Here is a 15,048-nt window from a genome sequence, read left to right on the forward strand (position 1 = left end):
ACCGTCCTCACACTCCCCAAGTTTCACTAAGAAGCAAATATCGATTGTCATGACGCGAGGGGAGACACGCCCCGCCGCCGCCTACACCAACGGCGGGAGGGAAGGAGAGGCGATGGAGGGGAGGGAAGCGGCGGAAGCTAGAGCGGGCGAGACGAGCTTTCGATCAACTGGGATACGTGGCCTAAGCTATTCTAGCAGGGCAAAAACGAAAATTACACTTAATTGATGCTAAAAAAATGAACCGATTTGTTTTCACCACGCAATTAAATTTAAAGAAAAAAAAAGAGGAAAGAGACACGGCAACGGTACACGCAGGGGCATCAGCTGCGTGGAAAACTCCCGTTCCGCCGCCGCCCCCGCTCCGGATCCACCCTCACTTATTATTACGCCACGCGCACCTCCGCAAGGACAAGGCTCCGCCCGCCGCCACCGCCTCCGCCCCGGCTATAAAGCTCCGCCCTTTGGCCGGCCCGCCCCTCCTCTCTCCGTCCGGGCCGCGCCTCTCGCCTCCTTCCTTCGTCCTCCGGTTCCAAGTCCACCGTGCTCCCTCTCCTCTCCGCCTGCGGGGCCGCGCCGCTCCCCGGGGGCGTGGGGCGCGGCCAAGTGGCGGGGGCACCGGCGGCGTGCGCCAGCTGCGCGAGCTCGTCCTTGACTCGTGCCTCTCCTCCCCTCGCGTCTGGGGAGGCGATTCGTCCCCGGTTCTTGCCTCTCCTCGTCTCGCGTCTGGTGAGGCAATTCGTCCTCGATTCTTGCCTCTCCTAGTCCCGCCTCTGAATCTGATTCTATTCTGCTCGTCCTCGCTCGATTCCTCCGTCGTTTAGAGTAGAGTAGAAGAATCGCTTCTGATTTGTTCGATTCTGCTCGTCCTCAGTTCCTCCGTTCTGAACCGCGTCTGATTCAATCGATTTCGCTCGTCCTCGATTCGACCGTTTAGATAGAAATGCGCGTCCTCGCCGTCGTCGTCAGTTCAGAGTCGCGTGTGATTTGATTCTTGCTCGTCCTCGCCGTCGCCCTCATGCTCTCGCGTGTTCTTGGGGCCGTCTCGTCGGGGGTCTGCGACTCTGGGAGTCGGTTTGGGTCACCGTCTGGTTTGCGAACTAACAAGTCCGTTTGAGAAACTTGTGTTCCTGCGTTCCGTGTTCACGGTGGAGCGATGGTTCCTGCGTTTACTTCTGTTCCTGTGCTTCTGTTATCTGACGATCATGCGTTTCGTGTTCGCGTCGGGGCGACGGTGTGCGGTTCTGGTTTCGAAATTGGAGCAGTGTCAAATCCGTTCCAGTTAGTCCTCTGTTCCATCCTAGATGTTTCGAAATTGTTCGTCCTCTGTCGATTCTTGTTCTACCGGCAGGCGTGTGTGCTCCCATCCTAGATGCAGCGAACTTTGTTCTTGTCTGTTACGGTTGTTCTGATGGTGTTCTTTTCAACTTCTTTCTTGCTATCATGCTTTGCTTATGTTCCATTATATGATGATGTGTGTTCAACTTGTATCTTGTTATCTTATGTTTCAATATATGATTCGTGTTCAGGGGTGCAAGCCATGTAGGCCATGGGTACTGTGATGTGAGGCTTCTCTCCTGCTGATAAATTAGGATGCTAGAGGCTGAGCAGAAAAGCTTGACTCTTGTAACAATCACTTTGCTTGGTTTCCACTTCTTTGCGTGGCCGATTTGGCATCCAATGCATCATAATCACGTTTTCCCTGTTTGTTTTCATATAAATGCATCGACTCATCAGATCTGATGTTACTTCTGTGTTAGTATACTAGCCATGGTGTGTTTTATTCAAGTTATTAACCTACAAATTTGCCTTGAGATGGTACATGTTTATATGGCACGATTGATTGCTGTTTGTGTATGGTTATTAAGATTGATTGATTGAGTGTTGTTGTTGTTTGTTGATTGATTGATTGATTGATTGATTGATTGATGTTTGCTGTTTGTTGATTGATTGATTGATTGTTGTTTGTTGATTGGCATCAAACTATTCGTAGTTCCTGATCATAGTTAACAGACCTTGCACTATTCTTTTTCCTGAACTTTTTTTGTGATTATGTCTTATGTGGATATCATATTCTCTTTTTGGTATTACTGTTGTCCAGTCCTTGGAATAATGCATTTCTAAGTATTTAAGGTACAGGACATATCACATTTGCTCTTTGTTGTGTTGCTAAGGACACTGATGGGTTGAGTTGGCATGTAGCGCAGGTATATTTACATTCCTTACATTTTGTGATGCTGATGCCTGTAGTCCCAAAGCGTTTATTTAGCCAAATTTTGCTACTGGGACTGTTGTTTTTAGATATTGGCACCTATTATTTGCATGGATGTTTTCATGATGGCTAATTTGATTCATTACTGTTGTTCTGATGGTGTGCTTCTGGTGTTATACTGAAGTCGTGGATTGCCCATCAACCTGGTATGTGTTTGGATGATAATCCCTCTCAAATTTAACTCGTTCCTATATTTTACACAAATGTTTATCTCATGGCTGGTAATGGTAACCTTACAAATGCATAGCCCACATTTTAGCTAGTTATATAGTAATTCCATACTTGCTTGGATGATGTTCTGTATATGCAAGTGCGGTGAGCTCACATATTGTGTCGGTATCTACCTACGCAGCTGAGCTCTTTCTGGATAGGACAGAGGTACAATATTTACATCCATGGCAGAAGGTTCTTAACCCTGAACTCATCAAAGGTCCTTGGACTCAAGAGGTTTGGCACTGCACTTCTGACTTTGCTCGAAAAAAAAACCTTTTGCACATTTTATAGTTATATTTATGATTATGATATTTTTTTCTACAGGAAGATGACAAAATTATTGATCTTGTAAGCAAGTATGGACCAACAAAATGGTCTCATTGCAAGGACCTGTAGAAGGACCCTCCCACCTCAGCGCAGGTGATTTCCCCTCTGCCCCGTTTGATTCCGTCTAGATCTTGCCCCAATTGTATTGCTCTGGATGAGCGCGCCGTTGGCGTGGTCTAGTTGTTAACTGTTGTTACTGGTCATGGGGGTTAGGTTGTTGATTATTTAGCTGTGCTCTCGCAGTGCTTTTAGGTTTGCTGGATTGATTGGTGGAAAATATTGCTTATGAACTGTACATTGACTACTAATATGATTGACTCATATCAAGTGTGTGATGTATCTTCTGCGTAGGTCATTAAAAAAACCCTTGGATTTTGTTCTGTTAGGTTATAAAGTATGCCAACCTTATTACAGTTTACAGGCAGTACCACATGGACTTCACAGTTTATATGAACAGTTAGGCATGACTAGCACTATTTAAGAAACATAAACAGTACCAACCAAATCAATAGGGAGAAGTTTCGAGAGTGAACTATGTTTTAGGAGGTGAGGTGGCAACGGTCACCTGTCTTCCTTAGTCTATTAACGCATACTGGAATAAATATAATTACTGAAGCAACTTTATCTTTGGTAGTGTTGTCTAAATCTGATTTAAGGAACACAAACAGTACTAGCCTGATCAATAGAGAGAATTGTCAAAAGTGGCCTCTGTTTTAGTAGGTTGCAATGATCACCTGCTTTCCTTGGTCTATCAATGCATACTCGAAGATTAATATTGTGTAAATCTGATTTGAGAAACATGAACGGTACCATCATATGTTATAGTAGGTGGGGTTGTAATGGTCACCTGTTTTCCTTGGTCTATCAATGCATACAGGAAGAATATAATTACTGAAGCAACTTTAGCATTCATAATGTGTGTAAATCTGATGTTCTGTGTTTTTGTGGAGAATAAGTGGCTTCAGGGATGTCCTGGCCTCCTTGATGACTTGATGTTTTTTAATACAGCAGTTGGTTCCACTAACCTCTTGAAATTAAGATCAATGAACTTTGAATTATTCTAATCATTGTACTGGACGTGTATATGATGGAACAGATAACCCTTGATAATATAATTTCATGCCTAATTCTGAACTTGCTCACACATAACTAAAGCTGGACGCTGTTTGATCTCGCAGCAAATATGACTTGTTTCTTACTCATACTTGACTGGCTTCATACAAATGCTTGTCTGACTGTATTACTTTCCTTTTATTCGGGTAGGTCCTGTAGGTGAGGACAGTTTCCACTGGCAGGCCACTATCATGGGATCCTTGGACAGCCTGTTTACCGGTGGTCTATTTTTGGTGAACATACATTTCCCACCGGATTATCCCTTCAAGCCCCTGAAGGTAATTTCCGGTGTAAAGAGCTAAACTTTTTTAAAAAAAGAGTTCATATTGATTCTATGATATTGGAATTGCTATTACACAAATATCTTGGGGGTCCTCAAACAACTAGTTTGCTGTTGCTTGCTATCTTATCTATTTTTTTCTGACATTCAGACATGAACATATTTCAGGTCTCTTTCCGCACCAAGGTGTTCCACCCAAACATTAACAGCAACGACAACATTTGCCTTGACATTCTCAAGGAACAGTGCCCGGCTTTGACCATATCAAAGGTAATGATCTGCACTCCTAGCTTGGTTGTTCCATTTTTGCTTAAAGCGTGTTGCTGATATAAGCTTGGTTCCTTCAGCAACTTAAGCTCACAAAAATTCTTCATTTACGTTTCTCTAACATTTACCCGTCTCTGTTAACAGGTCCTCCTGTCAATCTGTTCGTTGCTGACGGACCCCAACCCCAATGATCCTCTGGTGCCTGAGATCGCTCACATTCACAAGACTGATTGGGCCAAGTATGAGTCCACAACACGCTCCTTGACACAGAAGTATGCCATGGGTGGATGTATAGGCAAGCAATGTCGAGAGAGGTATTCTCTTGATTTTTATGGTTTCCTGAAATGCATTTTCCCCCTCCGTGCAAGACAAACTGTGGGATGTTTGCTAATTTCCATTTGTCTTAGTTCTTCTCACCTATAGCTAAAGTCGAAGACGACAAATCAGGTGAATTATTGGAGTTGCTGGACAATAAATCATCGGTAAGTTTCTATGCTTTCAAATGGTCAGAGTTTGAATTTTGATCAGTTTGTCTGACTTGTTTTATACTGACTCCTTGCTTCCTTGATAACACATGAATACTTACTTGTGCTGTTATGATCATAAACTGATTTCTAAGTATCTTTGACTCATATGATGCTTATTACATAACAGGTCATCTGAATCTTCATTTGTAAATATGACTGCTGGTGCTGCTGCTGATGTAAGCTACTTTTCTTGCTTCAAGAATAATAACATCATTTACATCACAGTCACATTTTAAAGATGCGCATGTCATTTCAGGCTAGCCATCGGCTTGGAACTGATGAGAGACAACCGTTGTTGCCAACTTGAAACATATCCCAAAATAAGTGACTCAACTTTGTACTAACTTTGTACTAAAGTTAGTGCAAAGTTAAGTCACTTATTTTAGGACAGAGGGAGTATTTTTTAGGTATGAATGGCTTACCTCTCCTCCTCTCGCGTCTGGTGAGGCAATTCGTCCTCGGTTCGTGCCTCTCCTCCTCTCGCGTCTGGTGAGGCAATTCATCCCCGATTCCCTCTCCTCTCACCTCTGACTTTATATTGCTCGACCCCGCTTGATTCATCCGTTTAGATTAGAAGAATCGCGTCTGATTTGTCATTTTGCTCGTTCTCGATTCATCTGTCTTAAAGTGTGTCTGATTTGACTGATTTTGCTCGTCCTAGATTCGCCCGTTTAAATAGAAAAATCATGTCTAGTTTAATTTACTCGTCCTCCTCGTCACTATAGAGTCGCTCGTGATATGATTTTGCTTGTCCTCGTTGTTGCCCTGATGCTCTCGCGTGTTCTTGGGGCCGTCTCGTCAGGGGTCTCCGTCCCTGCGACTCTGGGAGGAAGCGGGCGAGTGAGCGAGCGGTCGGTCGGTCTGATTTGCGAACTAAAGCCTGTTTGAGAAACTTCTGTTCCTGCGTTTCGTGTTCACGGTGGAGCGACGGTTCCTGCGTTTACTTGTGCGTGCGCTTCTGTTATCTGACTATCCTGCGTTTCGTGTTCGTGTCGGGGCGACGGTAGCAGGAACGATCGGTTCTGGTTTCCGAAATTGGAGCAGTGTCAAATCGTTCCCTCTGTTCCATCACCTGCTTTGTTCGTTGGTTATTTTCATATCTCAAACGCATGCGCTTGATACTCTGGTTGTCCTCTGACAATTCTTGTTGTATTGACAGGCGTGTGTGCTCCCATCCTTGATGCAGAGAATCCTTTTCTTGCCTGTTATGGTTGTTATGATGCTGTTCTTTTCAATTGTTTATTGTTATCATGCTTTGCTTGTGTTCCCATATGGCACGATTGATTGATTGTTGTTTGTTGTTTGATTAATTGCCTTGAGATGGATTGTTGTTTGTTGTTTGATTGATTGGCTTGAGATGGATTGTTGTTTGTTGTTTGATTGATTACCTTGATATGGATTGTTGATTGTTGTTTGATTGATTTCCTTGAGATGGATTGTTGTTTGTTGTTTGATTGATTGCCTTGAGATGGATTGTTGTTTGTTGTTTGATTGATTGGCTTGAGATGGATTGTTGTTTGTTGTTTGATTGATTGCCTTGAGATGGATTGTTGATTGTTGTTTGATTGATTTCCTTGAGATGGATTGTTGTTTGTTGTTTGATTGATTGGCTTGAGATGGATTATTGTTTGTTGTTTGATTGATTACCTTGAGAAGCTACAAACCATGTAGGCCGATTGTTTGCTGTTTGTTGCCTTGAGATATTACATGTTCATATCGCACGATTGACTGTTGTTTGTTCATGGTTATTACAATTGATTGATTGTTGTTTGTTGATTGGTATCTAATTTTGGTATTGGTAGTTCCTGATCATAGGTAACAGACCTGGTGCTATTATTTTTTTTGAATTTTTTTGTGATTATTATGCCTTCACATTGCACTGCTCCCAGATCCATATCGACACGCCCACGCTGTTTGACGAGGATAAAGATGTAAGGAACTCCTCCCAAGAATCTCTCTTGCTCCTTGTATTAACTTGGCGACTAGACTTTACATGTTAATTTTTTTCGTGAAACTGGAGCTCCTTGCTGTAACCCGTTATATGACTTTATGATCATGCACCACTTTCAGGTTATGAAAAAATGGGGTGCTCCAAACAAGACTGCCTTCCTCTCTTTCTCATACAAGGCATGCAGAATATTTGCGGCAAGTAAGTAAGTCTATGTCGATATTTAGAGTGTACTACTTCACAGTGCCATCTTTGCCAACAGATTGAATTTTTTTATATTGATATTTTGTTGAATATCACATGTTTGTTTGAACTTCATACTTTGGAAAATATTCCTAACGTTGATAGTAATTAACATGTATTTTTCTCTATTGAGTACTACTTTGTTCGTTCTTTAAGTGTTCTTATTTCAGAAGTCTGCTCTGCACAAGTACACATGGCTGGAAACCTTGGTGCTGAGACTCTTCGTGGGTTGTATCCAGTTGAGAGTATTTCAAAGGTAGGAAGAATTTGTCCTGAGGTGAACTTTCTTTTGGAGGTCTATATGTTCTCTTGATAAACACAGGCCTGTTTAGGAGGGCATTTGTTGATAGGTTCCCTTTTGTAGTTCAAATCAGACTTCAATACTAATAAAATGTTACAAGATAAATACTATTCTTCCGAACAGCCCCTAAATGTGTTCTCAACAAGTATATCCTTGGCACTCTAATGGAATCTAATGCAAATTCGCTCCTTCCTGCCTTTTCTCTTTTCATAGTTGGTGATATATTTTCATGAATTGTTTCACAGGCTGAGAAGGTCTTCAACCAGGATTTCTACTTCAAGCGAACCATGAAATACGTGGGAGAACCCATGATCCACTTGGAGTCTATTACTTCCTCTCCGGTGCATATTTTGTTTCTTTTCATTTTCCAACCTTTTGTTAGTGTTTACAGGGGAACAATTTCTGTCTTCCATTGATGATTATCAGTCTGGGACACTTAAGTCTGAAAATAGTTCACTACCTATTTGCTAGGTGCGGGCTGCTATTAAAGTTCAGGCTTCGGTCATCATTTGCTTCACCTCATCTGGATAGGAGAAAAGGGAGTATTTCTTCTTATAGGGGCTTCACCTCATCTTGTAGTTTAATAGAAATTGATTCATATATTATGCCGTATCGAGTATCTGCAGGATAATTGCCAAGTACAGGCCCACCATGCCATTCCTCATCTAAAAACAAATCAATTGAAGTGGAGCTTCACAAGCGCATCTGAAGTATGTGAACAGCCTGTTTCCTTGTAACCTTTTTAGTGTGGTGACTCACTAATTAACATGTATTACCACGTATCTAATACATCCATATCTAGACAAATCTAAGACAAGTAATTTGGGATGGAGGGAGTACTTTTGAATCTTGCCTGATAAGAAACATCACTGCTTAATTCTGTTGGACCAAGACTTGTCTCTGGTGTTTGGCAGTGTGCCACTGTTATAACTCATATTTGTTGCATTATCTTCCTGCAGGCAAGACAATCACTCATAGTTAGAGTCCTCTTTCCCATGCTTGCCGATCCACATCACCCGGTGAGTTAACTTGCCTTCCATCTGTTGGCTACATTAACCGTTCTTTGGTGGTTCTTTTCAATTTTATAATACATGACCCAGTATGTATAATATGAAAAATAGGAACTACCTATAAATACCAACGTCCTTGTTCTGAACATAAAGGGAATAATGGCAGTTGGCGTTAGTGCATATTCCCAATATGTGAAAAGTGGATGCTTTACATACACCAGGCCAGTGAATTAATTCTGCTTGTAGGTTTTTCGCTTGCATCATGTTCTACTTACAAATGGAATAAACACTAGACTGCAACTTTCGAACTGTTGGCAGGTCATCATAAGCTTGGTTAATCAGTACATTATTTCGAACTTGACTGGTGGTAGGCTGGTGTGTTTATTCTGTATAATATAAATGCGATACGTGAGCTTATAAGCTGGTGTGCACCAGTGAGGCTGATGTTTGGAGGTTTCATCTTGCATCCACCTTGAATTATTTGGTAGCTAGAATTCCTTGATTTGGACCCAACAAGTAAGAAGATTGGTTTGCCTCGTGATTTGTACTGACATTGTTTCTCTGCCCTACAGGCTGAATCTACTAGCACTAGAAATGAATCAGTGTTGAAGGTTGCTCTTGACCACGGCAAAGCATCCGGTGTGATCAAGTCGCATGGCTTACCTTAGCCAGAATTTCTATAAGAATGTTGCTGATGTTACATGCCCTGCTTTCTCTAGTAAGTGGAACAAGAATACATTAACATTTCTTTTATGTCCATATGCGTACACTCAGAATATTTGAATCACAAACCAAATTCTACATAAATAAGCATGTGTCTATGTTCCTACAAACTTGTGGGTATTGATGAAGATAATCACTTAATCAGCCTCTAACTAGCTTCCTATTTTCAGGAACGAAGATCTGGATCACCCTCGCCCCTCTAGAGAAAGTTCTGGAAATTCTTTATAGCTTTTTGAGTTTACTTCGGTCTTGCATGTATTACCTTTCTGTTTGTGCCCCTATCTATGTATGTTTCTTGTGTGCAAGTGCTCCATTCTGTGTGTGTGTGTGACTGGGTGTGGCTTGACTCTGTGTGTGTGTGGCTTGACTGTGTGTGTGACTGTGTGTGGCTTGATTGTGTGTGCTTGACTCTCTGTTTGTGTGACTCTGTGTGTGCTTGACTCTCTGTTTGTGTGACTCTGTGTGTGCTTGACTCTCTGTGTGTGTGAATGTTGCATTTGCTTGATGTTGTGGCCTGTATGCTTGAATGATGATTGGTGTGGTTTAACACTACCTTTGCCGGTCCCAAGCCCGGATGTGAAAATGTGGAGGGAGCTGCATTTACCTTCTTTGTATTTTATATATACACCTTCTGAATTTTGTGGCTGATGGCCTTCTAGTTACCTAGATGGTTAGCTTGTTAATTAGTTTTGTGCATGCAAGACATGATATCTAGCTGATGTAGTGTTTAGTTTCTGTGCATGATAAATGGTTTGGTTGTGCACCTTTTTAAAGATGTGGCCCGTTTTCCCCTCTATTTTCCTCTTTTGGATGTTAACTAGCATTTGATGTGTTTCTGAATTGATTATCTGTTGTAAGATATGGTTAGCATATATAGTTCAGAGATAAATGTCTTTGTTTGCAGTACATTTTATTCATTCCAATGGTGATTTTACTACTAGTTTTTGTGTGTTGGAACTCTTGCGGAAGTTCCAATGTATATCTATTTCAGTATCATATTTGTACTATAACATCACTGAAGCCAGTGGTATGTTTTATTTGAGATGAGTGATGTGATTACATTGTACCAGACAGGTGACTGCAGTAGCCCAGCAACAGCAATTATCTAGTTACTTTAACATGACTTTTGAACAATCAGGTAGTTCACAGTATGCAGTTTTACTTATATTCAGGAATGGAGCTTCTTCACTTCCTATCAGCAGGTTGTCCATGTTGTGTGTTCCATATGGATTAGACGCCGTAGACTACTTTGTCTTCGATGCCGCGGCTCCTCGTTGGGTCTTTAGTACTTCTTCTCTGTGTTCACTTTTTAATCCCCATTACTCGTGATGCTCTTTGCTTCTGTGTAATTTGGACCTCTGGTTGTGCTCTTCTGAGCGGTGTCTCTGCTCGTGTGGACACACATGATTTGAACCGCGATTTTGAGCTGTAATTCTGCTAGTGAGGCAAGCATGATTTCGGCGGTGTTTCCATGACATTTTGAACCATGTCTGTGTTATGATCTTGTGAAAATGTTGCGTGAATATTTATTGCCAATCGTGTGTCGTGCCAATGCTGCCTTTGGTTGATTGTGTGGCTTGTTGCTTAGCTGAATGATTGGTTGTAGTGTTTGCTAACTTTTTTGTGTTTTGTAGTTTTGTAGTTTTAACACTGCCTTTGCCGGTCCCAAGCCCGGATGAGAAAATGTGGAGGGGACTGCAGTTAGCTAATCTGTTTAGAACTTTCACGATCTCCAAATATATTTCAATGAGTAGTAGTGAATGAAGTGAGTAGAAGTTGCACAGACTGTCCTAGTAGAATACGTTTTGCTTGCGTTCCCAAAGGAAAGTGAGTGTATAGAAGCCTTGCATGAAAGGCCCTCCTGTACCACACTTCTCTAAGATGCAGTTCAATTGTTGTGGGTAACTGCTTCCCTAGAAAATGCTTCGGCATTCCTGGACAAGAGATACGCAATAGGGTAAAATGTAGCAGATCAAGCAAGTTGGGAGCCGCTTTAGGTTTGGAACATGTTATTAAAACCATTAAGCTATGCGTGAAGGGCGGCCAACTAGCTGTGCCATGTGGCGCAAGCTGATTGGCCGCGGTGAGAAATCTTTTGAATTTTTTTAGATGAAGGTATGGATTATTTTATAAACGTATTCTTTTTAAATGGAGATGAGGATCTCTGGTATTTTTTAAGAGATGTAAAGTGGCACTCGCTGGTAACCTGTTGTGGTATTTTTTTTCTTTTCACTTCTTTTTTAGATGAAGGTGAGGACTTTTTTGAGATGTTTTGTTAGACGGAGGCGAGGACTCTACGTATTTTTTAAAATAAAAACGTGCTCACAACTTCCTTTCAAGCGGCGCCACAGGGTGGCGCCCCAACTACTAGTTGTTGTCAAGTTGTATGCGCTCTTTGGTTGCAAAAGCATACATATGCATTGCCATGTCAAGAACAATCAAATGAAAAAAAGAGTCTTAGTTGAGTTTTTTGATCTCGACAGGTTGTTGCCAATGCAAGAGAAAATTAAACACTCTCAGGCCGGATTTGTTTTTTTTCTCTCTTACAATTGATTCAGACTGCAAAAAGGGTATAAGAAGATATTGGTCTTGCCTAAAAAAATTGACCACACCAACCAGACAAAAGTGAAAACAAAACAAGAGTGTCTCAGCTCTAGACGTTAAAGAAGTCCTGAATTTGTACATGTTGGCTCAAACATATGAGATGGTTCAATGAAGTAAAAGATTTGAATGCCATTACGGCCGTATAGTGAACTTCAGCGTTATACTCCCTCCGTCCGGAAATACTTGTCGGAGAAATGCATAAAAAAGAATGTATCTAGAAATAAAATGCGTCTAGATACATACATTCCTCCGACAAGTATTTCCGGACGGAGGGAGTAGTAAAAACTTTTCATTCAAATGAATTTTAAGGCTTTTATCAGCATGGAAACAACAGAAACAAATGAAAACAGGAAATACTATATAAATCCATAAAGAAAATAGATATTCAGCATGCATCAAAATAAGAAATAGAAAATTCCAAAGGCAAGGAAGTTCAAATATCCTTAATTTTTGGGCCTTCACATCCAGAGTTGGTGATCCTGTGGTTGTCTTGGTTGAATATGTGTCCCCTTTTTCGATTACAGTATTAGCACCACTTATTTTGCAAATTTTGCAAAGCACGAATAAAAACACCATGTTCCACAATGCACAGTCCATGTAACACTATTAGATTCTTATAAAAGAGCATGTAGAAGGGAATAACTATTAGATTCTTGCATGAATTATGTATATGCACAACATAATAGCAACCATAGAAGGCGAGAGAAAATCGAACCATTTAAGCTCTTCAACGCAAATTTCTTTTCAGGAGGACCAACATCATAATCCCGAAGAATTGCTGAAACTTTTCCATAGACCGCCTGATGAGAGGTCTGCATAATTTATTTTTACTAGCAAAACGTCATGTCAATTGCAATGGGGGTAAAAAAACATAACCTTCAATTGGTCATGACCACACTTTGCTGCATCATAATTCCGAAGAATTGCTGAAACTTTTCCATAGATACATCCATTCCTCCGACAAGTATTTCCGGACGGAGGGAGTAGTAAAAACTTTTCATTCAAATGAATTTTAAGGCTTTTATCAGCATGGAAACAACAGAAACAAATGAAAACAGGAAATACTATATAAATCCATAAAGAAAATAGATATTCGGCATGCATCAAAATAAGAAATAGAAAATTCCAAAGGCAAGGAAGTTCAAATATCCTTAATTTTTTGGCCTTCACATCCAGAGTTGGTGATCCTGTGGTTGTCTTGGTCGAATATGTGTCCCCTTTTTCGATTACAGAATTAGCACCACTTATTTTGCAAATTTTGCAAAGCACGGATAAAAACACCATGTTCCACAATGCACAGTCCATGTAACACTATTAGATTCTTATAAAAGAGCATGTAGAAGGGAATAACTATTAGATTCTTGCATGAATTATGTATATGTACAACATAATAGCAACTATAGAAGGCGAGAGAAAATCGAACCATTTAAGCTCTTCAATGCAAATTTCTTTTCGGGAGGACCAACATCATAATTCCGAAGAATTGCTGAAACTTTTCCATACACCGCCTGATGAGAGGTCTGCATAATTTATTTTTACTAGCAAAACGTCATGTGAATTGCAATGGGGGTAAAAAAAACATAACCTTCAATTGGTCATGACCACAGTTTGCTGCATCACTGAGATACACTATCACTCTCAATTTGGTGAAATCTTGAACAATTTTTTAAAATCATGAATATTTTTTAAAACTCCTGAACATATCTGAAATTGTGAACAAATTTTCAAATTCGTGAACATTTTTACAGATTTTCGAACAATTTCTAAAATCATGAAAAAATTGAATGCATGAATATTCCATACTATTTGCAAACATTAAAAAACAATTGTGAACATTTTTAAAAACATTTTTCTTGAATAGGCGAACATTTCTAGAATCAATGAATATTTTTTTCTTTGAAATTGGTGGAACAATTTTTTAAATTCATGAACCATTTTTTGATTTAACGAACATTTTTTGAAATGGATGATCATTTTTTGAATCTGCGAACATTTTCTGAATCAGTAACCTATTTTTGTAAGTCACGAAAAGTTTTTAAATTTTTATCATAATTTTCAATTCATGACCATTTTTTGGGTTGGAAAAATTTTGTTCAATACGGTTAACAATTTTTTAATACACGAAATTTTTGTAAACAAATCAAGAACATTTTTTTAATTTTCTAAACCTTATTTTCAAAAATGTGATTTTCTTAATATGCTAATATTTTTGAAAATCGCAAACATTTTTTGAATTCACAAACGTTTATGAATTATTAAACATTTTATTTCGAAATTCACATTTTTTGAACTTCTTTGAAGTCCCAAATTATAATGTAGAAAAAACAAAGACAGAAAAGGAAAACGAAAAATTAAAAAACAGGCTGCCCGGACATGGGCCGGCCAAACAGGTGCGTGTGTCTTCTCCCAGCGCGCAGAGCGCAGTATAGAAGATTCTAATGCATGGGCCGGCCCAGGCAGAGATTGCCCTGTGAAACGTTTTTTATGAGTTATAGGTGACATGGGTGGGTAATACTTTGCAACTTTGAGGGCAATTTTGATGATGTACCGCCAGAAGCAATAGCCCATTTATTATTAGGTATAGATATATAAACCCAGTAACAGAGGTAATTAAGTCCCATTTTGTTTTGTTTTACTTGATAAGTATCCAACCCAACTCAACTATCCATTAGTTTATTCAATAATCCAAAAAGGCCATATATATAGGCACACTAAACTACCACTACACATCTCAAATGTTAAAACAGATACATACTGAATCATTTCTACCCTTACCTTAATGAAATACTCAGGCTTTGTAATCAGAAGAGAACAAAGCCTTTTTTGGGCAAATGGCCATGTTTTGCCTCGTGAGTTCTTGAAATCAAAATTTTAATATATTAAAGTATTAAGATCAATAGAATGAAGGAAACAGACATCCAAGACATTATAGTTGCAATCTAATGAAAATGTGATACCTCTGAATGGGTTCGGATGTATGGATCAGGAGCTTCACCTTTTGCTACTTTGCTGCATTGGTATATTCACCAATTTGCAATCCACATCCCTCCCTTATCAAGAAGAATATAGAATCATCACTACAAGTCTTGATCGTATCAAACCCATTGAGTTTACGGAATCGCCTTTGAGCTGCAAGGAGAAGAATAGTTGTAGGGACAATCTTCCCATGATCGATGTAATTCCAGAGCTCATCGACAACATTATACGTGTGAGCTGCAAGCAA

The 15,048-nt window shown here is 40.0% G+C and overlaps 1 protein-coding gene and 1 long non-coding RNA gene across 2 annotated transcripts; both read left to right on the top strand.

Moving 5' to 3' along the window:
- Nucleotides 1-236: 236 nt before the first annotated feature.
- LOC123039573 (ubiquitin-conjugating enzyme E2-24 kDa) lies at nucleotides 237-6,422 on the top strand. Its single transcript, XM_044462683.1, has 7 exons — nucleotides 237-726; nucleotides 4,073-4,200; nucleotides 4,371-4,472; nucleotides 4,614-4,783; nucleotides 4,877-4,951; nucleotides 5,124-5,172; nucleotides 5,253-6,422. Exons 1-5 carry the CDS (start codon nucleotides 237-239, stop codon nucleotides 4,890-4,892), a joined length of 906 nt encoding a protein of 301 aa, XP_044318618.1. The 3' UTR covers nucleotides 4,893-4,951; nucleotides 5,124-5,172; nucleotides 5,253-6,422.
- Nucleotides 6,423-6,448: 26 nt separating this feature from the next.
- Nucleotides 6,449-9,526, top strand: LOC123047248 (uncharacterized). Its single transcript, XR_006422858.1, has 8 exons — nucleotides 6,449-6,927; nucleotides 7,067-7,145; nucleotides 7,358-7,443; nucleotides 7,734-7,829; nucleotides 7,960-8,198; nucleotides 8,448-8,507; nucleotides 9,071-9,216; nucleotides 9,392-9,526. It is a non-coding gene; the product is annotated as an uncharacterized lncRNA (long non-coding RNA).
- Nucleotides 9,527-15,048: the final 5,522 nt, after the last annotated feature.

The sequence above is a fragment of the Triticum aestivum genome, chromosome 2B (assembly GCF_018294505.1).
Source record: "Triticum aestivum cultivar Chinese Spring chromosome 2B, IWGSC CS RefSeq v2.1, whole genome shotgun sequence".
Lineage (NCBI taxonomy): Eukaryota > Viridiplantae > Streptophyta > Magnoliopsida > Poales > Poaceae > Triticum > Triticum aestivum.

Excerpts from the sequence above, each read along its gene's own strand:
- LOC123039573 (XM_044462683.1), top strand. The coding sequence starts at position 237 with ATGAACCGATTTGTTTTCACCACGCAATTAAATTTAAAGAAAAAAAAA. Across the intron at positions 4,201-4,370 it reads ATCCCTTCAAGCCCCTGAAG|GTCTCTTTCCGCACCAAGGT; the intron begins GTAATTTCCGGT and ends AACATATTTCAG. Across the intron at positions 4,473-4,613 it reads CGGCTTTGACCATATCAAAG|GTCCTCCTGTCAATCTGTTC; the intron begins GTAATGATCTGC and ends CTCTGTTAACAG.